General features: G+C 34.1%; 1 protein-coding gene across 3 annotated transcripts in view; it reads left to right on the forward strand.

The window, feature by feature from the left end:
- The window catches only part of LOC113522160 (growth hormone secretagogue receptor type 1-like), a 113,606-nt gene that overhangs the window by 34,822 nt on the left and 51,106 nt on the right, over positions 1–27,678 (forward strand). For all 3 annotated transcript variants that reach the window (XM_052896881.1, XM_052896879.1, XM_052896880.1), the window contains exon 2: positions 20,524–21,062. In XM_052896881.1, coding sequence (XP_052752841.1) covers positions 20,618–21,062 — 445 coding nt within the window. In that variant the 5' untranslated portion in view covers positions 20,524–20,617. The remainder of the gene's footprint in view (positions 1–20,523; positions 21,063–27,678) is intronic.

Here is a 27,678-nt window from a genome sequence, read left to right on the forward strand (position 1 = left end):
ATGACTACCGCCGCCCATGGTCACCCACGACACCAGCGGCCTTTTAAAAAGAAATATACTCTTTTCTTGAAGGTTATGTTGTCGTATCGGTTTGGAAATACTGCTGCTGGAAGTTGATTCCAAAGAATGGTTATGCGTGGAAGAAAGTGCTTTGAAAAACGCACGGTGGAAGACCGCCACTCGTCCAGATGATTGGGATGAAACTTTAGTTTGTGGCGGGTTGTATGGTGGTGAAAATGAGCAGCAGGTATCAATCCGAACAATTCTTCAGAACACCTTCCACCACCTTCAGGGTCGGAAACGCGCGCGTAATACCCCTGGTTTTGCAGCCGTTCATAAGCTACGGTAATCGTTTACCATCAGGTAGGCCCTATGCATGTTTGCCATCACAGTGGTATAAAAAAAAACTTCACTATGAACAGAATGCGTCGCATCGTTGCCGCTTTAGGCAATTGTCCGTCTTGAGAAAACCGGACCCTGTATGTGAATATAAAATTAAAAAATGCACACAGTGTAAAATATTTTAAAAGATTTAATTTTACAAAAAATTAAAATATTTTTTTTGTTAATTGAAAGAAAAAGTAACAAGCCGGCAACTCCATTTACTGGCTTGTTACTCTTTTCAACGGACGGACTGACAGCTTGTATTTATATATTCATATCGCAATTGAGAAGTGACTATGTAGAGCTCGCTTGTTTTAAAGCTATTTCGGTCGGGACGTCCTCTGCGGCTGGAAAGATATTATTCGTGGAAAGACGTATTGTATAAAATAATTTTTAACCGATTTAAAAAATGAAGGAGGTTCGTATATATTTTATTATGATACCAGAGGTATACTTTGTACAAAAGTCGATTGCTTGGGTACCTCCGCCTCATTCGTGTTTCTACCGTGAAGCAGTTGTGTTTGCATGGCTGTGTTTCGGTTTGAAGGGTGGGATATGGCGTGAATTTACAGGGTACAGAGGAATAACACCTGAGTCCTCAGGAATGGCAACGCATGGGGGTATCATGGACGAAACAGTATGTGTGTACTGTTATGTCCATGGTACTGCAGGCGACGGTTACCACTTTCCATCAGGTGCGCCGTCAGCTTGTTTGCCATTCTAAGTTGTATAAAAAAAAAACAAAACTTCGAATTGTAAATAAAGTGACAGTTTATGTGATAGAAAGTGGTAACCAGTGATATGGACTTCATATAAAATATCGTGTCACGTCGCCACCGGTGCCATGGTGTTTTATGATGGGCTGGGTCGTTGAGTTCTCTATAATATAGTCGAGTATTTATATGGCTGGCTCATACGTCAAACTCGTGAACGGGTGCTGTTTGTGGGAGCTGGTCTGCTCATGTTTGCTTGTTTATTTTCCATTTAATAATCCATACACCGGCCGTGTGGTCCCGGTGTAGCACACATAATTATTTTTTCCTTCTCACCTATCGTCCCATACTGGTACCCCATTAATGTATATCGTTAGCGCAGGCGGGGTTACTATTCCATTATCATCCATTAAAAAAAATATACTTATCACACATTTATATGTATAGGTAGTGTGGGCGACAAAGAAAACCGGGAATGGAAAATGGAAATATATGTATATTGGTCAAAGGAACTTAGAAGACAAGGGCCGTGAAGAGAAGCCAAAAGGAAGTAATAGAGATGCGTGTCAGTTTTTAATTTGGTAAATAATAATATAAAAAAAACTATAATATATGTAGGCTGTACTCCGCAGATAGGTAGATAAGTGTATGTGTATGTATAGTTATATATGTTTATATGTGTATATATATGTATGTATATATATGTGTATATGTATCTATGTGTAAGTATATGTGTATGTTTACAGGGTTTATGTATTTTATGTAATTTATAATGTGTAGTTTGTATTATTCTTTGTGTATACATATCTTATGTGTTTATACAATATATGCAGATTGTATGACTGCCTATTTTTATTTTTAAAATGAAACAATTTACATGAAAAGGTTTTGCTGGAAGAAATCTCTTATTAGAGATAAGCTCGCCTTTGTACATTATGTTTATAATGAATTGTGATTAACAGTATGTTTTGTGTACAATAAAGAATAAAGAAAGAATAAAGAATAAGTTTAAGGTTTTATAAATAAGCAAATTGCATCCGTGCAAAGCCGGGGCTGGTCGCTAGTCTTCAATATTAATAAGATTTACTTACCTTGTTCTAGAGAACTAATTGTTCAGAACTAAATGGGAAGGTCATAATAGCTACTGTCTCCTATATTCTGTGCTATATTTAGAACGTCAAACACATTTTGTTGCACCCTTTGACGTCATCAACAGGAGTCACACAACCACACACAATATACTAAACCTAGGGTTGTCACTCACAAAGTTTGGAAATAAATGTTATACATATATACACATTATATTACATATCTGAGTTGGGGCTTGGAAGCCGGTACGGGCCAACGCCGTTGGGACTCTGTGGACTTCGAAAGGGAACCCGAGTTCTCCAGCCGGTCCAGCAGTACCCATACGCTTCCCCCGGGGCGTACGATTCTGCATGATGCATTTTCCCAATATAAAAAAAGGGTTGCCACCTAAAAATTTTGGAAATAAATATTGGCATGGAATAATCATGACATTTCAAGAGTTTGTATAATAATTTGTATTTTATTATAAATATGGAAGTGAGTTTGTTATACTTAGTAACATTTGGTGAAAAATGTAGTTTTATAATTTTATGTGTAACATCTTGTACATAAGATTCTAAAAAAAATAATAAAGAAGTAATTGAAAATAAAAAAAATTAATAATACATATTCATCAAATTACATTGTTAGAACACAGCTCTAAAGTTATCAAAACATAATCTAAGAGACATAAAAAAAAAACAAGTCGCTTCATAAAACGACAATGGGCTGAACATTTATAGTAATGGCGACCTAGTATTGTAAACTTTTAGTGTATTTTATGATTTAAATTATCCATGGAGCTGTTCATATTAATACGTAACCGTTATTATCTTCAGAATAGGTGGTAACTTTTGGTTAACTTTGGAATCAACTTTCAGCAGCAATATTTACCAACCGATACGACATCATAACCTTCAAGAAAAGAGCATATTCCTTTTTAAAAGGCCGGCAGCACGCAGGCAACGCCATTTGTGTTATGGGTGATCATGGGCAGCGGTAGTCACTTATCATAGGGTGAGCCGCATGCTCGTTTGCCCCCTGTGTTGTGAAAAAAACTTATTTATATTTTAAGTTGTATATGAAAAAAAATATTGAAAAAAACAGAACTGTTGACAACCCTACTGAACCTCAACGTAACTATAATAACAACATGAACGGGTTATAAGAAAGTAAGCACACAATGTTACACCCATTAACGTCAAAGATAAGCCATGCAAGGTTCCCGTGTGACATAAATCTAGCACCATTCACCGCGTCGAAAGCTCACATGCTCGGCCAAGGAATAATTTATTAACTAGGTATTAGCTTAGAAAGTACTCGAATATTTTACTAAAGTCTAAGAGCTAAGAAAATTTTCTCATTGTGAATATATAAAAGAAAATTTGATATATACAACGTGGATGAGTCTATTATTATGGATATTAGGTACAAATATGTAATTTAATTAAAATTGTTACCTGTTATCAAGCTGGATATCCTATGTTAGAAACGATAATAATTTACATACATACATACATATCTGTCACGCCTGTCTCCCATTAGGGTAGGCAGAAACAATGGGACGCCAAATGCTTCGATTCAAACAAACCTCTTTCGCTTCTTCCACATTTATCAATCTTTTCATACACGCTCGCCTGTTACGGGTACTTTTAATTTGGGCCTTCTTCACCACGTCGCCTATTTGGTCTTCATACGTCGTCTACGACATACGAATGGAGACGTCCGTCTAGGGCGGCCCCTATCGACGTCTCCATTCATTCTTGCAATAATTTAAATTTAGATTATATAAATAGAGTATCAAATCTCAAAAATATGTCAACTTTTTGTCAGCTTTTTTTTATACCACTGAAGTGGTAAACAAGCATACGGCCCACCTGATGGTAAGCGATTACCGTAGCTAATTATCAAATTACACTTAATTATTACAGTCTAATAATATAACTGTCGACTGCATTATACTACAAAACAAAGATAGAACCCAAAAACAATAATGAAAATAGGAGAACAATATTCTTTATAACTTCATGTCTATATTATTATATTAAGTTCAATTATTCGCCCACAGAACCACTTGCAGTCACGAATACATAAAAGATATGCCCCAAATGTACCACTTTGTAATTTAATGCTTGAAGGCACAGTATTTCTAACTTAACAGTCACATTTCGGCCTATTATTTCACATAGATCTTAGATACGAATGCTTTATGGTTCTAGTTCTATTAAAGTTCTAAGAATTATTATTTAAAATTAATTATTAAATTATTATAAGAATATAAAGATTCTTAGTTTTGATTAAGTGATTAAATAAGGTCTTTTATATTGTACCTAAAAAGTAGTCTTTGGATCAAATATATCAAAACTTTGACAAAAAACAAATTATAGGTCGTTAAATAATAAACAATATATCTTAGAAGACATGAATGCGATAAATCTAGACAAAATGTAGGCAGTACGCCAAAAATAACTGCAATTTGCAATAAAATTATGAGTAACCAAGAGGTATATTAATATATAAAGTTTAAATTGAACATTTTAATGTTCGAATGCGTATTTATTTTATTATAAAACTGTTTAATTTTCAAACGCAAAATAATATTTGTTTTTTAGATAATAGATATAAATTTTTATTTTTAATAAAATTGAGAAGGCATTCTCACCTGTCCTAATATATATTGATGAGCTACCAGTGAGGATTAATAAATGGATCAAGACAGAAATCCTTGTGAAAATTCGTCAGAAATTAAATCATGACAGTTTCGAGGTGTAACCGCATAAAGGTCGATCTGATGTCATATTACATTACTAGAAAAGGTTCTGTTAAATTATTATATAATATTGAATAAATTTAATATTAAATTAAATAAATTTAATAATTATTAACCCAATTTAATATTAAATAAAAATTACTATCAATCCCTCCCTATCCATTTGATTAGTACATACAAACATACATGCATACATGCATATTCGTCATGCTTGTTTCCTATTGGGGTATGCAGGAACAATGGAAAACGAAATGTTCCGATTCGAATAGACTTATTTCATTCATCAATCCTTCATATTCATTAATCTATAGTGATGTTTTAAGAGGGACGCTGCTGCCCATCCCTCGCCCTCCCTTAGTCGCCTCTTAGGACACCTACAGGAAAGGAATAGGTGGTCTATCCTATGCTGGGACTTACACGGCGTTACTTGTTTATAAACTTTTATAATTAATAAAAAGTCTATGCCATACAGAGACAACCATAAACATGTTTTCTTGTTAAATATTTTTCCGACACTTTTAAAAGTTCCAATGTAATTAAATCAGACATAAATAATCTGAAAACCGACATTTTTCAAACATAGCGTAAAGTTTACCGACACCTACAACTTTTCCATTGTATTATTTGTTACTGCGGCACTGGAAAGCTTGTACAGATACCACTTACCTTTTTTTTCTTAAAAAAAAAGGTTTTCAATACGGTTGTATTTTGTTTTTATGTTTGTTATCCCATAATTCTGACAGAGTTATGAGATGGTGGTAACAGAGATGGTGGTAACCTGGTTACCATTCCATTATCACCCATTAAAAAAACAAAAAGCCATTAAGTGTTGACATACAGAAAAATTTAGAAATATAACAGTAATATGAGTTTATCTAAAATTCTTTATTTTTATTTATTTATTCTTTATTGACTACGTTACAAAAAAAAATGTCTGGTACAAAAGCCGGATTTCATACTGTATAGCATTCTCTCGCAGTTAACCTTTGGCGAAACAGAAATTTTATTATGCGGTGAAAAAATTGAAATCTGTTGCAGATGAACAATTACATGTACGTAACGATATTGACTTACAAATCACAACACATACAATGGAGAACTACTGCACATTATGATTATATACATATATATATATATATATATTTTAATGGGTGATAATGGAATGGTAACCCCGCCTGCGCTATCGGTATACACTGGCGGGGCACCAGTTTTTTTTTATGGGTGAAAATGGAATGGTAACCCCGCCTGCGCTAACGGGATACGCTGGCGGAGCACCAGCGAAGGGTGATAGATGAGAATGAAAACAGGCCAGTTACCCCATCATGATGAATTCATCAGGAATTAACCATGATAGTTTCCAGGGGAAACCGCGGGGAGGTCGACCTGGTTGGGTATATTGCTAGCAATGGGATTCTCAGTCTCCATTACTAACAATCCCTTTCCCCCCCGGGGCACCAGTAAGTGGTGTTAGGTGTGGATGAAAGCAGGTCCGTTAACCCATCGTGACGAATTCCACTAGAATTAACTAAGATAGTTTCCAGAGGGAACCGCGTGGACGTCGATCTGATACACCCTGTATTGCTAGTAATGGGGTAATTAGACCTCATTACTAACAATCCCTTTCCCCTTCTTTGTACAGTGTCTCATGAGTACATCTATCTGTAAAGAATCTGTTTGATGTTTAATTTTCCAAACACCTGATTATAATCAGCACCTTCTTCAAAAGTTCATACAAATTTAAACGTAATTGAGGATGTAAGAGATCAAAACAAGATCTTTATCTTGGACACGATATTTCTAAGTCGCGAGTCAGCTCCAGAATGGCATATCGTTGAATGTATTTCATTCAAAAATATTACACCTAGTTCACATTTCTTGCGATCATATCAGAGCAGCCGTGGTTAATTGGTGTGAGCAGTAGTTTCAAATAATCTGAAAATCTAATACTTACTGCTGGGAGTTAAATAGAAATTTCGTAGCGTTTCGTGTTTTAATAAAATTCTAATAATAATGAGTTAATTTTATTATTAATCTTTAAACTGGTAAAATTGAACGAGTATTTATTATAACAAATCGTGGAAGAGAACAAGTTGAAAATATTAGTCGATATCTGATTTATTTATTTTGGTTTACCAACAATTACCAAAGTCGAATAAAGATAAACAACATGCCTGTTTAAAATGTTAAGAACTTGGAGTAGTTAGGAAATATAATCACACAGGAGGTTAGGTGCACATTGGATATAAAAACTAGAATAACATATTATAAAAACATATATTAACATCAAAAATATAAAAGTAATCCGAAACAAATTTCTAATACTTTTGTCTATACAAAGTATATGTATATATAGGCCTCTCCCATAGACTGTTTTAGACTTTCATTCCCATCGGTTGTAGGTTCTTTGAGAGCTATGTCAGTGCATTGTCACTTCAGCTTACTTCTCCTTCGGGCTATGTCTATGTACGCTAAATTATTATAATATTATAAGAGAGTCGAATCTATTATATAGTCGAACTACTGGTTACATCGGTTTGACTATATACTAGCTTGGCCTCTCTCCAGCGCTTTGATGTCGCCGAAATATTCATTATCTAGCGAACCAAAAATGGGATGTGTCGTAAGATTTTTTTACCTATCATACCTACAATAACAAAATGGATTGCCGAGTGACTGTAAACAGTTTTCACTGTTTTTGTCACGAATTGTCAGATTTGCCACGTTTTGCTACTATCAACTATAAAAATATCGTCACAGTCGTAGAATACTGACGGATCTGACGAATATTACATATAAAGATCCGTCAGTATTCTACGACTATGACGATATGTTTGTGTATTTGTTACTATCATCAGATATATTAATTAGAGAGAGATTTTACACAAAAGTACCTCTGTCCTCGTATTTCTGTGGCTAAGTACCGTATGGCAGTTTACAATTGCTCGGGATTTACCATTAGTTGCCAGGCTTGGTAGGCAGGTAGGCAACTACAGTTTAGCTTTTGATGATTTTTTTTAACACAAGAAGGATGCAAACGATGATAATGATGTTCTAAGGTTTCACCAGAGGGAGACTTTGTACAAAAGTCGATTGCTTGGGTACCTCTGTCCCATTCTTGTTTGCCATTCTAAGTTGTATATAAAAAAAAATTGTATCTGTATCATAGAAAAAGCCACGGGATATAGCTAGATATGAATATGTATTGTTACACGATGTTGGCATAATACAAGTACCATTTATTCTTCTTCCATTTTTTATTATACTGGAATTGGCAAAGCTTGGAGAGTAACGCAACCTCGTGTGGTAATGTGTTTGTTATTATTTTTTATAAGACCTTAGGTCTCGCCTTAGATTGTATATCTCTAAATAGATGTCACAATGGAAATGATTTGCTAAAAACAGGACAACTTTTTCTATTATTGTGTGCTTGAACAATAATCTGGGATACTAGGGTTATAGTTATAACTTAGTAAATCGAAGAAATATTTATAATACAAAATTTTTTATATATTTGAGATAATTAAATAGATAACACTATCTATTGATAATTCACAATGATATTGGCAGAGTTTCCTGCCTCCAGGCAAACTGTTCTCCATCCAAAAGTTGCCTGGAAGAGATCGCTCTAAGCGATAAGGTTGTCCATTGTTTTCTCAGTGTAATATTTTCTTGTAATTGTTTGTATTTATAATAAATTTACTATTGTAATTTTATAGAGAAAACGATAAAGAGTATCTATCTATATATGATAACTAGCTGACCCCGTAAACGTTGTTTTACCACTTATTGCAAAATATAAAAATCGCAATTAAAATATAGGGGTTGATCGTAAAAAGATGAAAATTTAAAGTTGTATGTATTTTTCATTGCTAAATTATAATAAAATAAAAATAAAAAAATTGTCAAAAAAAAAGAAGATTTTGGGGTGGGTCACCCTTATCATTGACGGGTATGAAAAATAGATGTTGACCGATTCTCAGACCTACCCAATATGCACACAAAATTTCATAAAAATCAGTAAAGCCGTTTCGGAGGAGTTTGGTAACAAACACCGTGACACGAGAATTTTATATATAAGATGTAAAAAATATAGTTACTTCAGTGGGAATGCGGTTAATATGCATACGGTACGGTTTCAATTAAGATCTCTCAACATTTCTTCGGAAAACCGCTAGATTCGTCATATGCCGCGGGCTTGGGATTTGGTTTTTGTTTATTGAAAATTTTGCTTTATTTTCCGCTTTATCTAAAATGTTTGAATATTTTATTAATAGATGTTTTGATGTTTGTTACAAAATCACGTCTAATCGTCTAAACAGATGAATGTCATTTGTTACACTGATAGACCTTGTCACTTTGGTATTTTTTTTTATCATAACTCACATAACATAGTCGTGGAATATTGCTACACTGGTAGTTTATAATCAAAACTTGTTTATTTAAAGAATAATACAAATATATACATATACAGATATCACCATGATCAGTTTTTCGAACGAATTGGCAACCGCAGTCAGGCTTTAGAGATGTTTTAAGAGGTATGCTGCTGCACATCCCTTGCCTCTTGTTAGTAGCCTCTTATGACACCGACGTGAAAGGAGGAGGTAGCCTATTCTATGCCGGGACTATACGGTAAATATATATGTATGTATGTGTGTATATATATATATACACATACATAGGTATATTACACTTATGAAGTACAAAGGATGGTCTTATTGCTAAAGTAATTTCTTCCAGACAACCTTTGGGTTGAGCAGAAAAGCAAATTTATAATAATTCTGTTTAAGGCAGTAGTAGGCTATAGTCAAAGATTACTGATTAATAACATATAGCTATATTGTTTATGGATTAACAAAAATACTATACCAATATCCTCCTACTCCAAGCTATAATGGATTTCAGATATGTTAAATTTATGGGTCGCGTTTGTTTTGCATTTTGGTTTGAAATTTAGGCCTCAAAATGCAATTTCCGTTACAAAAGGTATTGTGTTATTGGCTATTATTACTGTTTGGGATCATTTGTAAACTAACCTCTTTAATAAAATTAAAAAATGTAATAAATAGAACTTTCTATGTGTCAATTTCTTTTGTTCCATAGTTCATGTCGTAAAGAGAGAAAGAAATATTTTTATTTGGTTAAACTTAAATTTAACCGTATTTGAATAATCATTTTTCATGATTGTACCATCCAATCGAAATGATATTTCAGCCAAAAAAAAACGAGCAAGAAACTCAGCTGTTCCTTTTTTCTTCTATGATCCAAAAATAAAATACAGTGCTTTTTATATATGCCTTTTATTGAAATATTCCTGTATCAAAAACTTATATTAGACGACTTTTTATAAAATCATTTTTGTCTATTTTAAAAAGTAATTTTGTTTTATACTATTTATAGAACGTAGATAACGGTTACTAATTTCGGGCCATCTCACAAATTCAGGGGCGTCAGTTTGTTTGTCGTTTCTGATCGCATAAAAAGCTCTACGACCCATTAAGTTGAGTAATACTGGTTTGCGTTAAATGTTGATATAAACAACACTATTAGGAATATTTATGTACTACTGAGCAGCTAAATCGACTAATGTAATAACAATAATCGTCAATTTAATCGGTCTTCTCGCGTTTTGTTGTTGTGATCTATAGTTGTTAAAGTTATTAATGTTCCTCTTTTGGCTTGTCATTGCTTTTATCTATGAGTATTATGAAATAAAAACTTTTTAAACGACGTCTAAACAAGAGGTTGTTAATTAATTTCAACATATTTTTTTTTATTTTTTTTACGACTATTTTACGCAAATACGTTGCCAGTTTCTAGTTTTTTTTTTTTTTTTTTGCAATTAATATGGTTTACTTATGCATTAGACCCATAATCATTTTGTAGCGGCCTTTTTTTGTAGAGCAAATACTTTTTTTGCAAAGTAAAATCTACATGTGAACAAATTATTCCTAAATTCATTTAACAGTGTTTTAAAATTCAATTTATATTTTGAAAATTTGTTACCTGTGTCGTCGTTATAACGTAGGATATTTTAACTTCAGCTTGTGTGGCATTTATTTATTTATTTAAATCACTTTTATTTACAGAACTAGACTTGTAAAATTCGAACGTTTGTATTAAACAGTATAAATAATGTAGTTTGTACATAATAACAGTTTTGTGGCAGTAAATAAGCTGTGATAGCATTATGCTGAGTGTTGACCACGTTGGCAACTAGTTGTTACAAATTATTGTCCTTTTTTTGTTATTTTTTTTTACAACACAGGGGGCAAACGAGCATGCGGCTCAGCTGATGGTAAGTGACGACAGCCGCCCATGATCACTTACTCACACACCACCAGCGGCATTGCAGGTATGCTGCCGGCTTTTTAAAAAGGAATATACTCTTTTCTTGAAGGTTATGTTGTCGTATCGGTTCGGAAATACTGCTACTGGAAGTTGATTCCAAAGAGTGGTTGTGCGTGGGAGAAAGTGCCTTGAAAAACGCACGGTGGAAGACCGCCACTCGTCCAGATGATTGGGATGAAACTTTAGTTTGTGGCGGGTTGTATGGTAGTGAAAATCAGCAGCAGGTATCAATCCGAACACTCCCCATGATAAATTCGGTAGAAGATGCACAGATATGCCAATTGGTTGTCAATAAAGCTTTCTATTAAATAAATGAAATTTAATAATATCATTTGCGATTGTACTAAACATTCAAACATAAGGGCACATATAATATAATACTATACATAAGGATGACTTTATTCATTTGGTAAAGAATTCAATTCAATTCAAGCGAGATTAATAAAGACTTGTTGATCGCACCCACTCTGGGTGCGACCAATTCCTTCATGTTTGTCTGTCCATAAAACGCAAAATGTTATTATGCAATTTAAGTCCGACTTTATGAAACTGCATATGTAAATATGGGATATAAAAATCACAAAAAAATATAAAAAATTAAGAGATATATTTTGACGGACTGTTTTAAATTTTGAATGAACAAACAATCATTAAAAAGTATCAAAAAGGTAAAAGCTTAGAATTCTCGGATGCAATGAGAAAGATTTCATTAGCATCTTGCTAGTGGTGCTAAATAGTACCAAGTCCAGCCATAAGTTCTGTTACAAATAAAAATGCATTTTTTTTATGAAGTAATGTAATAATACTAAAATTTATACGTATAGATTTATTAAAGCTTTAGCAAAAAATAAAAAAAATCTATTCGAAATGGCCATCTTTGGCTTTTAGATGGGCCTTTAATCTGTCTGACTATGAATCGTTTACGCATTGTTCCCAAGGGAAAACTCGTCACTTCGGCTTCGACAGAGGAAGTGTTGTTGTATCTATCGATAATACGATATACGAACATACGGCTAATATCAAGTGTTTGAAGTGTCTGGAATATGACCGGCGGCTCCATACCCACTTTGTGCAAGGCGATCACTGCAATCCTATTTTCTCTAACACCCCATTCCATATTGTAATTTGATAATGAACACAGAAAAGTATGTGAAACGGCGCGAAATCGAAAGAAGTTTTTAAAATAATAAACGTGTTCCAAATTCAAAATAAATAAAAACTTGACAAAAGAAAAGAAAAGTTTTTATGTAACAGTATTTATGGCCAGACTAGTTGTATAAATGGATGTAGTTTTTTTTTATATTAAATATAGTAAGATAAATTATAACATAAAAATATAATTTCACAGGTGTTACAATTTAATACAATCGCGTAAGGTATATATCAGCTTTATTATTAAAATATTTTTCACGCGAGGAGCGAGACGAAGCTATCGAGCGAAGTGATTAGTGAGATGGATGCAAAAAATCCAATTATTTACTTAGCAAGATGTTGTTAGGTAAATGTTTGGCCGTAAAATATAATTATTATTATAACAGTTTTCCGGTGAAACTTTACAGATTTAATGGTAAAAGTTTGTTTCGTCATACTTTTTTTACAGTTTTTTATTTATAAGGTATTGTTATATAAAAAATAGGTATCAAGACCCGCTTAATGGTAAATGCTTATAATGTACTGACTTTTAGCCGCGACTTCATCCGTGTGATCGGGATATGTCTACTGACCGGAATAAAAAGTAGCCTATACTCTTCTTCATTCCTTATATGTATACCCAGTTTCATAGTGATTGGTTAAGCCGTTAAGGCGCTATAAGGCAACAAACAAACAAACTCAGCTTCACATTTACAATACTAGCTTTTATCTGCGACTTTATCTATGTGACTGGGATATGTACTTCTCCATTCCTTACAGTACGTGTATACCAAATTTCATAGTGATTGGTTAAGGAGTTATGAGGTAACAAACAAACAAGTAAACTCACTTCTATATTTATAATATTAGTATTAAAAATTGATCTTTTTTAAGTGAGTTTCAGAAGGAGGAGATTTTCATTTTATCTGTTTTTGTTAATGCTATGTTACGTGATTACGTACAAGTTTAATTAGGGTCTAAAATGAGAGTAAATCCTCCCTCTCTCTCTCTCTCTCTCTCTGTATCTAGTCTAATTATTCCCTTTCTATTTGGAGTCGACTCTACTTGAGGTGTGAACCTTGATAACAACTTTGATTGCTTTAGCAACAAGACCGTCTTTTGTTCTTCATATGTGTAATGTATATATATATATATATATATACACATACATATATATATTTTTGTATTAATATTCTTTAAGTGGTTCAATAAAGGGTAAACAAATAAATAATCCGGGGAAACTCAATAGATAACAAAAAGTTTTGTTGTGTGTGTGTGTGTTAAAAGTGTTATATCGTATTGGGATGTATGTTGAAAAGAAAGTAAAAGATGTAAGTGGTGTGTTGAGAAGCTACGAACACCTAGATGCGAAGGAGCACGCTAAATTAGTTTTATATTAAATCAAGTAGAGTCCAACTGTTACTTGCGCAAGTGTAAATTGGATTTTCTCGGTTACTCACTCTTTATTAAGAAATTAAATGTGTAAAATTAAACGTTGCAAGTTGCAAATATAAGTATTAAATTAATTTTATCCTTTATTTTTTTTATTGGATAAAAATAGAAATAGTGTGATAAAGAGAAGTGTGTACTAAAATACGATGTAGTGATAAAAGTCGAAAAGATAATTGCTTTGAAAGATTTTCAATAAGCATAATGTAGTACAAAAGGTGTACGTTGAAGTAGCGAAATTAAACAAAGTAATTCTAATCATTATTATTTGAGCCATTAATCGACCACTGCAGGCCATAGGCCTCCCCCATGGACTGCCATAAAGAACGGTCCTGAGCCACTTGCATCCACAGACTCCCTACAATGCATGTTTTTTTACAACACAGGGGGCAAAACATCAAGTGGCTTACCTGATGGTAAGTGACTATCGCCGTCTATGATCACCCGCAATACCAGAGGCATTGCAGGTGTCCTGTCGGTCTTTTAAAAAGGATAGGACTCTTTCGTCATTCCATTTAGTGGGGGGTCGTAATTCTAATCAGCTAATTAGTAATTAATAACTTTATTAATATAAAACTATATTCCCACTACTCAGAATAATGTTTTTTTTTTATACCACGAAGGTGACAACCAAGTGTACAGACTGTTTGATAGTAAACGGTCATTGTAGCCTAAGGACGCTTGCAATACTAGGAGAGTCACATATGCATTGTCGACCTCGAAGAAATATTAATACATTCTTTTTAAAGAACCCCATACTGTAGTCTCTATTGGAAACCTCGGCAAGAAGCTTATTCCATAGCTACGATTTTATAAAAATGCCACTAAACCTATAATGTATGTATTTATTTTATTTATTTATTTATTAAATACAAGTCAGGGGTGTTCTTCTCTAGAAATCTGTCCGATTCTAGAATAAGGGCATACGGGTATGCGACCCCGACCTCCCGAGCCGCTGCAGTGTCCCAGTCCTTTCCGCAACTGCAGTGTCCCCCCCTTTCCTTTCCCACATAAGTCCCTTATTCCCCTCATTTACCAATTTCCTTTACGCTTTTCCAACGTTCCCTTCCTTTTTTCCTCAATCCTTTCCTCCACACCGTAGGTGGCGGAAACCACCAACAAATGCATTCTCAAAGAGGGTTGACGTCAGGCAGGTGGCCGGTCGTAAAACTATAAACCAAATATTTTTGTAATATGGATAAAATCATATTACGCCGACCCCAAATGATTGGGATAAGGGTAGGAAGATGATGATTTATTAAATACAAGAAATTTAAAATGTGAATATATTGGATTCGGCACTAGGCGAACCTGTATCGCATGGGTCCGAGTCAAGAGATTACCAAGACACGGTGTTTCACAAATATAAATTATAAATTAGTGAGCCAATTTTACGAAAACAACAATTTAGAATGACGTCGTTCACTATAATAAAAGTGTTTCGTGAAGACATGCACGTAAAACAGATAATTATACTTTCGATATTACATAAATAAATACATACAATTAAATATACAAAAGATACTAGTATTATTTTTGAATTTGTATTATTTTATCTTAGCGGGTTTTTTTTTTTGATGGGTGAAAATGGTATAGTAAACCCGCTTGCGCTAACAGAATACGCTGGCGGAGCACCAGTGACGGGTGATTGATGAGAATGTAAACAGGCCCGTTAGCCCATTATGATGAATTCCTTAGGAATTAACCATGATAGTTTCCAGGGGGAACCGCGTGGAGGTCGACCTGGTTGGGTATATTGCTAGCAATGGGATTCTCCGTCTCCATTACTAACAATCCCTTTCCTCCCTATCTTAGCGGGTTAGACTCAACACTTTATTTGCATGTTTGTTTTAATTAAAATATGAGGGTATAAGAATTTAGATCCCGAATGCTTGCTTAATTGAAACAGTAATAGTTTTGGTTTACGACTACTACAAGGATTGCGCCACGCCGAACTAGGATTATCTTTTTGGAGTTATTTGAAAAGTAGTTCCCATTTGTAAGCAATTGTATTTTTTTTTGTTTTATATTCTTTTTTTGTAAACTTAAACTATGACTAATTGATTTAATAATTAAAGATTGTGTTTCACAAAAAAAAACCCGATTTCATACATACATACATACATACATATCTGTCAAACTGATTTTAGTTGTGTCAAAACTAGTAAATTTAATTTAAAAACTAATGTATTCAACCGATTTTAATAAAATCACTATGGGCTTAATCTTTTTTTTTTATACAACTTAGAATGGCAAACAAGCTGACGGCCCACCTGATGGAAAGTGGTAACCGTCGCCTATAGACATGAGCAGTACCATGGATATAACAGAGTATACTGTTTTGCCCATGATACCCTCCATGCGTTGCCATTCCTGAGAAATATGTAATAATAATATATTCTTTAAGATAAAGAAATCAAAAAAATTCAAACTTTCAAATTTTCAAATCTCTCAAACCGAATTGAGAACCTCATTTTTTTGAAGTCGGCTTATCTTAGCCAAATCTATTGGGTATATACCGTTAACTCCCGTATTGTACTGACACCAATTTATTGGATCAATAAAATTTCATGATGATTGGTGCAGATGTTAAGGCGCCAAGAAGTAATAAACAAACATATTTTCATACATAAATTCGACCGCGTGGAGGTCGACCTGATAGGGTATTTAGCTAGCAATGGGGTTGGTGGTATACGCTGGCATGGCACCATCATGGCCTACCGTGACGAATAAACGCTTGGCAGGCAGTTAGTAATCGTAGTTAGGCTTTGGTGATGTTTTGAGAGGGGCGCTGCTGCTCATCCCTCCACCATAATCTCTCTTAGTCGCCTCTTACGACACCCTCGGGAAAGTAAGTCACACAGCAAAGGAATTAAATCTTAATGTATATAATTCGAGAAATTTAAATCATTATTTTAAAAAGAGAGGGACTGGCTGAAAACCATCGCTGTGCAGCTGTTCACATTGCTCTGGGACACTCGCAGCATCAGCTGAGCCGGTTCCTTTTGCCGGGTGTAGGACACTTTTTGTATATGTTATTTGTATTTTGTATTGTAATTGTATGGCAATAAATTTTTCTATTCTATTCTATTCTTAAAAAAAATGCTATTTTTTATTTACAATGACCTCAAAAAATATACAATATTACAATCGTTTATTTAAAGAAAGATAGGTAGATAGATACTTTTAAATACTATTTATTGTTTACTTCAAAAGATTACAAGAGTAAACTAATTATAAATAGAAATAATTACACAGCTATTTTATTATCAAGTAATGGTCTATATTATCCTGACGCAATTCCGCATAAAAGATTTTGCCTGCGTCATATCGCTAGTAAAATGTAAGGAACCGGACAAAAAAATTTCAAATCTTTGCTCTCCAGCTGAATTCTCCGTATCATGGTAACTCGATTGCAATCAGTTAAAACAACACGGTCCCGTGGGTTAGTTGTGAAATATTTACTTTATTTCTTTTTTTATTTATATTTTGTTTATTCCGGTAATAAATAAAGGAGATATTTATTCAGTTAGACGATTTCTTTTTATTATTTTTTTTTCTGTGTGGAATATTTATTTTTTTATTTAAACTTTATTGACTAATGAAATGTGGTACAAAAGGCGGATTAAATGCTAAACGCATCCTCTACCAATCAACCTTTAGGATATACTTACGTACAGGATATATCTTAGAGCAGTTATCTACACCTAATTATGTATTTATAGTTACTTAATTCTCTCATCACTGCCATATTGCCTTACTTTTTACTATTCAGTGGTTGGTATTTATGTGTATTTAAATAATAACAATAAACTCTTTATTGCGCACAGTAGAGATGTATACGAGTACAAGGAGTATTTATACAGAATGTGCATATACAAAAGGCGGCCTTATCGCTAAAAGCAATCTCTTACAGCAATCTGGCATAAAGAATGGATAAGTACAGAGAGAAAGGTAGATGGCGCAAGTCAGACAAAGTAAATACGTAAAAGGAATCAAACAAAATGCAAAATACTTTAAATATTAAAATAAGATTACAATATATAAACAGACATATATAATATAAATAATAATATATAATTAAAGTGAAATACGTTCTATTTACGTGTGGAAATTTTACTATTTTGTATGTTATTTATATGCATATACTAAGTGTAATAAGAAATTGTTTATTTCCCAAAAAAAATATTGTTTATTTGTTTCTTCATTTTGGGTGTCTTATCGTTTTAATCAATCATTATGAAAGTTGATATGTAGCAACCCGCCTGTCAAGCGTAGCAACTACTGGCAAAACTCCCCTTACGGGGAAGGCTTATGTCCAGCAGTGGACAGTTAACGGCTAAATTAATAATAATAATAGAGCTGGCTAGAAGAGGATACATAAATTAGTTGTTCTGTCAAGAGGAAACTCTTAAATAAGTGATTTCTCTTAAGGACATATATTATCAGTATCTTATAATTGCTTGTGTATTTATATTATTGATTTTTTTACTTTTTTCAATATTTCAATTTTTTATTTCTTTTTATATCAATACCCGCATTTATAACATTGTGATTTGTTAATCTTTGTCGGGTGCCCACGATACAGGTTCGTCTAGTGTGGGGCCCATTGTATTTTGTATTTGTAATTTTGTGTTTTTTGTCAAATAATAAATAAAAATAAGAAGAAGAAGTATAAATATCAATGTACGTGTCAATTCACTTTTTCAGATATTGACCGGGTCACAGTGACCCGGTCAATACCTTCGCCAGAAAGGTAATTTAGTTGCAGTGTTCTTGCAACAGGCACCGTGGGGAGTTGATTATTAATTATATACTACCCTAGTTTAATAGGCTATTAAATGGCGTCGGAAGCTAGGGGCATTGGCAGAAAACATTTGCAGTGGGAATTCTTGGGTCTTCTATATATGTAGCATTTATTTCTTTATTTTACATTTAATTGCAGTATTTATAAAATAATAAATACAGTTAATTTTAATGAGAAGTGATTCAAATGGCTGCCATATTGCCTTAGTATTATAGAATGGGTATATATATATATATATATATATATATATATATATATATATATATATATATATATATATATATATATATATATCTGTACATACATGGTAGGTATCCATTAGAAACAGTCCTGAGCTACCTGCATTCACTGACTGACTTTTATTTTTTAATCATCAAATAATACTTAACCAATTCTGAAAAATCCTTCACCTAGCTGCATTTTTTCTTCAACAAACTCATGTAAAACCGGGCCGTTTTGCTAGTATGAGATAAACAGAATGACTTATTTATTTAATCGCGCTGATGAGAAAAGTTTGTATGTATGTCTATTGCTTCGTAAACATGATAGAGTCTCATCACGGACATGGATGAGAAAACTTAGTATGGGCTTTATTTTATTACATACGTACAAATGTACCAGAGGGAGACTTTGTACAAAAGTCGTTTGCTTGGGCACCTCTGTCCTATTCATATTTTTACCGTGAAGCAGTTGTGTTTGCATGGCTGTGTTTCGGTTTGAAGGTTTGGGATATGGCAGTGAATTTACAGGATACAGAGGAATAACACCTGAGTCCTCAAGAATGGCAACGTATGGGAGGCATCATGGGCGAACCAGTATACTCTGTTATACCCATGGTACTGCTCATGTCTATAGGCGACGGTTACAACTCCTTAGGTGGTACCTTTTCCTTCAGGTGGGCCGTCAGCTTGTATGCTCTAAGTTTAATTAAAAAACTCACATTTGCTTTAATTTGCTTTGGAAATAATTAGTCGAATCGGTAATTAGATCCATAAAGAATAAAATACTATATATATATATATATATATATATATATATATATATATATATATATATATATATATATATATATATATATATATATATAGTAAATACCTAATTGGCAAGTTAGAATCGATACAGATTATTGTATTTAAAGATCACGACTTGTTGTGGCATTAAAACAAATTAGATTTAGCTAAAACCAACACAGAAATGAGGTCGGAGTTAAACTTGCAAGATTAAGCGAGTGGGTAGAAGGTATGTAAGTTTGGATACTTAATTTGCTTAACTTCGCGCCGCAGGTTAATCACAAGTTTCCCTTTTAACTTAATTATGTTTTTCTTCACATAGCGCGAGTTGCAAGGTGCAAATTAATGCGATAGCTATGGGGAGAAGGGACTGACCAGAGGGAGACTTTGTACAAAAGTCGATTGCTTGAGTACCTCTGTCCCATTTGTGTTTCTACCGTGAAGCAGTTGTGTTTGCATGGCTGTGTTTCGGTTTGAAGGGTGGGATATGGCGTGAATTTACAGGGTACAGAGGAATAACACTTGAGTCCTTAGGAATGGCAACGCATGGGGGGTATCATGAGCGAAACAGTATACCATACTCTGTTATGTGCATGGTACTGTCCATATCTATAGGCGACGGTTACCACTTTCCATCAGGTGGGCCGTCAGCTTGTTTGCCATTCTAAGTTGTATAAAAAAAACTGTTTCCAGGGGGAACCACTTCGAGGTCGAATTGATAGGGTGTATTGCTAGTAATGGGGCAGTTAGACCAAATTACTAACAATCCCTTTCCCCCATGTTAAACTAAGTAAGAGATTTAAGATAACAGTGAAAGTAATATGTTTTTATTTGTTACAGATCATCCATCGAATTGTGAAGAATGAGATAGAGCGGCGCACCGTCGGATCACGGACGAAAAATGTGAAATAATGTACACACCAACATCATTCACATGATTTCTATAAACAATTTCACACAAGTCCAGAGTACATTACAATACGCTCACCTCACTTACAAAAATGACACGCAAAATGCCACACTGCCGAAAATCGAGATGTCCGATTATGATTACCAATCGAACGGTACGTACGAGTACTCGAATAATACCGATGGAGCGATCGGTGTGTCGGGCATTAATTTCACGGAATACACTGAAATACCGTATTATATAAAGGCAACGTCAATGACCTTTTGTATAGCTATAATGTGTTTAGGTGTTATAGGAAATGTGATGGTGCCAATTGTAATACTGAAGACCAAGGACATGAGGAACTCTACTAATATATTTCTAGTGAATTTGAGTATTGCGGATTTAATGGTGTTGCTAGTTTGTACGCCGACCGTGTTGGTTGAAGTGAATTCGAAGCCGGAAACTTGGGTCCTGGGAAGGGAGTTATGTAAGTATACATTTTAATCTATTTTGTTTTTTCTTTATACCACTGAGGTGGCAAACAAGCATACGGCCTACGGTAAGCGGTTACCGTAGCCTATGAACGCCTGCAATACCAAAGGTATTACGCGCTCGTTGCCGACCCTGAAGAAACCTCTTTACCCTATAATTACTATTGTTTCATCATTATTATCATATTAGTCTTTAGTTGTCCATAACGGGGACTAACCTCCCCATTACTAACAATCCTTTCCACCCGGTTTAAAGATTGAGATGTGGCAGTGAATTTACAGGGTACAGAGGAATAACACCGAGTCCTCAGGAATGGCAACGCATAGGGGTTATAATGGGCGAAACAGTATAATCTGTTATGGCCACGGTACTGCTCATGTCTATAGGTGACGGTTACCACTTTCCATCAGGTGAACCGTCAGCTTGTTTGCAATTCTAAGTTATATATAAAAACAAAAACTACTTGCATGTATAATATGCGACTTCACTTCGACTTTCTCATATTCAGAATTCAATAATCGTGTTATAAGATCGGAAATGTCGAAAAAAATAATACGAAAAAACACACAAACAAATTGGATTGAAGCTCGTGAAAGCGTTTAGTGTGACAGCAAAAGATTATGGAATGTTTATATATATAATCTTGTAGCATTAACTTCGTTAAATACACATTTAGGCCAAGCAAAAAACTTTGTAACTGTCATTGATGATTTTTTAAGGAATGGGAGGCGAAGTGCTTTAGTGTCCGTTTATTTTATTGCTTCGCAAAATGAGAGTACCTACTTGTGGATTTAAAATGAATATCTTCACGGTAATCCCAGCTGACGTAGAGGTATTTGAGACGACTGTTGCCGTTTTGGTATACGAGTACGTCTCTTGACTCGCCCGCATTCCGCCGAGCATAATAGAATTCTACGTAACAGGATTGCAGTGCAAAATTAACAGTTTTTGTTTTAGGATAAAGTTCAAATTCTATATTTTTAAATCGGAGAACTAATTTCTAGGTAACGAACATGATTTTTTATTTACTATACTAAACTAAAATTAATCTTTTTTTAGTGGGTGATAATGGTATAGTAACTCCGCCTGCGCTCTTGGGTGGGGGGAAGGGATTTTTTTCCAATGTATGATAATGGAATGGTTTGGGGGAAAGGAATTGTTAGCAATGGAGTTTGATATGCCTATTGCCAGTAATATGCCCTTTTAGGTCGACTACCACGTGGTTCCCCCTGGAAACCATCGTGAACAATTCTTGTTGAATTCGTCACGATGAGCTAACTGACCTACTTCATCCTCCCCTATCATCCTTCACTGGTGCCCCGCCGGTGTATACCGATGGCGCGGGTGGGGTTACCATTCCATTATCATCCATTAAAAAAAATGGAATGGTTTTGATTTCATCACCATGGGCTAACTGATCTATCTCCATCTTCAACTATCAATACTTATTAGTATATCGATACATATGACCTTACTTGCGTATATCGATAGCGTGGCAGGGTTGATTCCATTTTTTTCCCATTAAAAAAATAGCACTAAAAAAACGTGAATAGAGCTTGTGTTACAATAAAATACGACTATAGATCCTAAACACAGATAATATAATACAAGTAGTTACAAGTAATACCACAGAATATATATATTAAATATTTTAAATACTTTGAAATATTTGGAACAGAGTTTATTAAAGAATTAGTGATAAAAGTTCAAAATAAAGTTCCAAAGAAGATTATGTTCCAATTTCAGTTGGCATTGTAATTACCTGTCAAGAAAGACTTAGAATAACAAAAAAGTTCTCATATAAAATGAAATATCTTTATTTAACTTTAAGATCTTTGGGAATATCAGATATTCATTAAAGGTGTATAAAACTGAGTCTCTTTAAAATAAGTTCAAATATTATTAAAGCTCTTTTCGTGTGATTTGGCAATGAAATGACAGGGTACAGAGGCATAACACTTTAGTCCTCAGGAATGGCAATGCATGATTGTTCATGTTTGTAGGCGACGGTTATCACTTTTCATCGGGTGGGCCGTCAGTTTATTGCTTCTAAGTTGCATAAATAAAAGAAAACTGTTGAGATTTCGTCAGATCGATGCACCATCCCAAGTTTGTTTTAATGTATTAGTTTTCAATCGAGAAATAAGATATGTTTTTACAAGAAAACATTGATGATACCATTATGTAATAATAATAATAATATAAAATTGCTTACTGTGTGGTCCCGGCATAGAATAGGCCACTCCTTCCTTTTCCGTTGGTGTTCTAAATGGTGATTAAGGAAAAGCTAGGGATGGCCAGCAACGTCCCTCTTAAAACATTTCCAAAGTTTAGACTCTTGAAATGTGTTGTTTGTTAATTGGCAACTGCAGTTAGCTGTGGTTGCCAATTGGCCTGTTAAGTGTGGTAACTACTAGAAAAAAGGAAGCTTATGTTCAGAAGTTAAAGGCCGAAATGGTGAATATTATAAAATATTAGTAATTGTATAAAAAGTTAAAGAAAAATTAGAAAATATGAAAAGTACGAAACTCAACTCAACTACATTTACATATATTATATTATTATATATTATTATAGGCAATCGTGGCAACTACTGGTAAAACTTTTCTTATGGGGAAAGCTTATGTCCAGCAGTGGGCAGTTAACGGCTGAAATAATAATAATAATAATATATTACTAATTTTACTTTAAGTTTTTAGCTTTCACACGTGAAAGTTCGTACCCGTTTGCTTTAAAGATGCACCTTACACGATGAACTTTAAACATATCCAGATTTTAAATAAATTTTCAACTAGATTTTTACCAACTTTGTCGATAAATCTATATACATATACATATCTATCTACATTTATACCAGAGGGAGACTTTGCACAAAAGTCGATTGCTTGGGTACCACTGTCCCATTCGTGTTTCTACCGTGGAGCAGTTGTATTTGCATGGCTGTGTTTCGGTTTGAAGGGTGGGATATGGCGTGAATTTACTGGGTACAGAGGAATAACACCTAAGTCCTCAGAAATGGCAACACATGGGGGGTATATATTATACGAAACAGTATACTCTGTTATGTCCATGGTACTGCTCATGTCTATAGGCGACGGTTTCCACTTACCATCAGGTGAGCCGTCAGCTTGTTTGCCATTCTAAGTTGTATAAAAAAAAAAAACATAATATAATGTTGTTTCAAACTTTACTTTCATAACAGAAACGATAAAATTATATGTGAAATGAAGTGAAGACGTCATCTGTTGACGCACTATGTCTCACCTGAAGATTTACGACACCTTTTTTTATTCCTAGAATGCTGTAAGAGGTAACTAGGGCATAAAACATAATACAAGTGAGCCAAAAAAAATGTCTATATATGTATAATCCTATACTGAATAGGCATGGGTAATGTGGATTCTGATCCAATATATATATGTATATTGGGTTCCTCCCGTGTTTAAAAACTTAAATAGTTTTTTTAGTCGAACTCAAATGCAATGCATTTGAGTTCGTCATTGCATTCAGTGGGTGGTTGCCACTCAAGAACCTTTCTTCCCTATCGGTTGTCGGTTCTTCAAGCTATGTGACCAGCCCATTGCCACTTCAGCTTACTTATCCTTCTTAATACTTGAACTACATCTTTGCTTGATATTTTTCTTACATTCATAAATAAACGGTTTTTTCCTCAACATTGTCTCGCTCGTGCTACTTTCAAAATTCCTCTGATATTATCGTCAATACAATACTGCAACTTACGGACAATACTTAACGAAGTCGAATCGAAAAAATCTGGCTTCTGTTTGTTTGTATTTATATCAATTACTGTGGCAAAGAGTGTCATCGCTACTGGTGCTATTGAATAAGGCGGGGTTCCACTTTTAGCGGAGCATTATCAACAATTGAGTACAGATTTTGATTAAAAATATTCTTTGTGTATAAAATATCAATTAGTCTGTCCCATTCGTGTTTCTACTGTGAAGCAGTTGTGTTTGCATGGCTGTGTTTCGGTTTCAAGGGTAGAATATGGCGTGAATTTACAGGGTACAGAGGAATAACACCTGAGTCCTCAGGAATGGCAACGCATGGGGGGTATCATGGGCGAAACAGTACACTCTGTTGTCCATAGTACTGCTCATGCCTATAGGCGACGGTTATCACTTACCATCAGGTGGGCCGTCAGTTTGTTTGCCATTCTAAGTTGTATAAAAAAAAACAATGAATGAGTATACTTGATTTGCATTATATAATATAGTGAATAAGCGAGACAATTAACGAACACAACGATATAATTGTATAAGTACAGTAAGGCAATGTGTCTATAGTGACGGTTACCACTTTCCATCAGGTATCATAGAATTATTTAATGATTCGTATATGAATACAGAGATCAAAGATTAATAGACAATACTTAAAGCTTTTAAAAATATACGTGGATTAATTTTTAAACTTAATATTATTTTAACATAGTAAAAGTGGAAGGATATAGGTACTGGGAAATATCTAGCTGACATTTTATGAGTAGATAAAATAGATAAATTGTGTTAAAGGATACAAGTCTTCGCAGCTACCGTGTATTTATGAATCATAAAATTGGACAAAGTAAACGAAGTATTAAGTATAAAATCTGGTGGGTTTCTATCTATCCCATAAAAGATCTAATATGAACGTATATGGGATTTAGGGATTTAACGTCTATGAATTGAAAGATGTCTAAAGCTATCGATACCCGCTGATCTTTAAATTTTATTAGATACACTAAATGTATGGTACACTTGATTCGTCTCTTAAATACTTTATTTGAAAACAAAGATTAATTTTATAGCTAATAAAAATTATTACAATCAATGACATCAGTGGGACCGCTTTTGCCAAAACGGTCGTCGCCCTATCGTTACTTAAATTAATATTTTTACTTGATTGCTTTTATTATCATGTGTGCATTTTATTTGCCTGCTTTTCAACAAATTATTCCTTTAAATAATTTTCTGCAGCTACTGCTGTTGTAAAATTGCAATGAAAGGTACCACCATAAACATTTTATGGAGTTACAAAATTTTCGATGGAACTGATAAATTTTACAACGCTGATATTATCAATTTTTGTTTTATATATTGTCCTGTATAGAAGTCAATAAACTTTGATTCGCTCTGCTTATTATAAAATTAATCGCTATCACATACACCATACCCCAATGCTGACCATTCGCAGCATATGCCGGCATTGTGTTAAATGACCTACACTAACAAATACTAGGTTACAGTTGCGCTCACCACAGACCTTATTGCTTTATGTAATGGTTCATTTTTGTTTAAACACAATTCCGCAATACTGGGTTTTTATACCACAATGCGCCCTAATTAAGTGTAATAAAGTGTACGTCGCGGATTGTTGTGCCGTAGGGTTGATACTTTATGGACTATTGTGAGCTAAAAAAACAAAGCTATAAATAGGTACGGATTTGGAGCAGGATGACTTTCATTTGTTTACAATAATAATTTACGATCTCCTATTAAATACAACATGTGCGTAGTATTTGGGATAAATAAATAGTACCTAGTGTAACGTGATACGCGAATTCAAATAAATCTTAAAAATTACTTGAATAAAAATATTTCTTTCTTTCTCTCGATCGTAATAATAAATAGTCTTTAACCTTCTTTAAGGAACGACTTATCAACCACAAAATAATAATTTTCAAATTCAATTGATAGTTCCAGAGATTAGCATGTTCAAACGAGCAAACAGACTATTCCGCTTCTTTACATTAGTACAGATATACTCGTATAGTACTACTCGACTTGTGCATAAATAAAATTATGCATTATTTTGCATTACGCATTATTTTTTTTTTAATGGGTGATAATGGAATGGTAGACCCGCCTGCGCTATCGGTATACGCTGGCGGGGCACCAGTGAAGGATGATAGGTAACAATGAAAGCAGGTCTTTTAGCCCATCGTGACCCCATTAGAATTAACCACGATGGTTTCCAGGGGGAACCGCGTGGAGGTCGACCTGACAGGGTGTATTGCTAGCAATAAGTCAGTTAGACCCCATTACCAACAATCCCTTTCCCCCCTTACGCATTACGTTGTTGCCAACCCTATTGCGGGTGATTTAGGAAGACCAAGAATTAAAATACACTTTCCGCGAATCGTGTTAAGACCATCATACTTTATGATCTTTTTATTTCCCACTTACATTTGTATTTTCGGTTGAAACGTGATAATAATGACGACCATTTTTGTAATGACTTGGTGTTACTGGCCGTTCTTTTGGTGGCATTCAATGGGACACCATTCCCAATTGCCGGCTCCATCAACATTTTTCTTACTTCATACCATTGTCATTAAAATCTCGATGACCGTCATCTAATTGGAGACATTCAAAATACTGACTTAAGGGACTTCGAAAAAGGATTTTATTTGTTTAAATTTTAATGTATTATGGAATTATGTACATTTGGCGGACTTAACACCGGACGGTGTTTTCTACCAGTCAACCATTGGGCAAACCAAGAAATAAGTAGGCGGTGCATTATTGAATTGAGGAAATATAAAAAGTAATATTTAAAAGTAGCTTTTAGTATTAATTCTGTGTTGTACACATGTACTGCATTAAAAATTA

This window comes from Galleria mellonella, unplaced genomic scaffold, assembly GCF_026898425.1.
Source record: "Galleria mellonella isolate WM207_F2 unplaced genomic scaffold, CSIRO_AGI_GalMel_v1 utg35, whole genome shotgun sequence".
Classification (NCBI taxonomy): domain Eukaryota; kingdom Metazoa; phylum Arthropoda; class Insecta; order Lepidoptera; family Pyralidae; genus Galleria; species Galleria mellonella.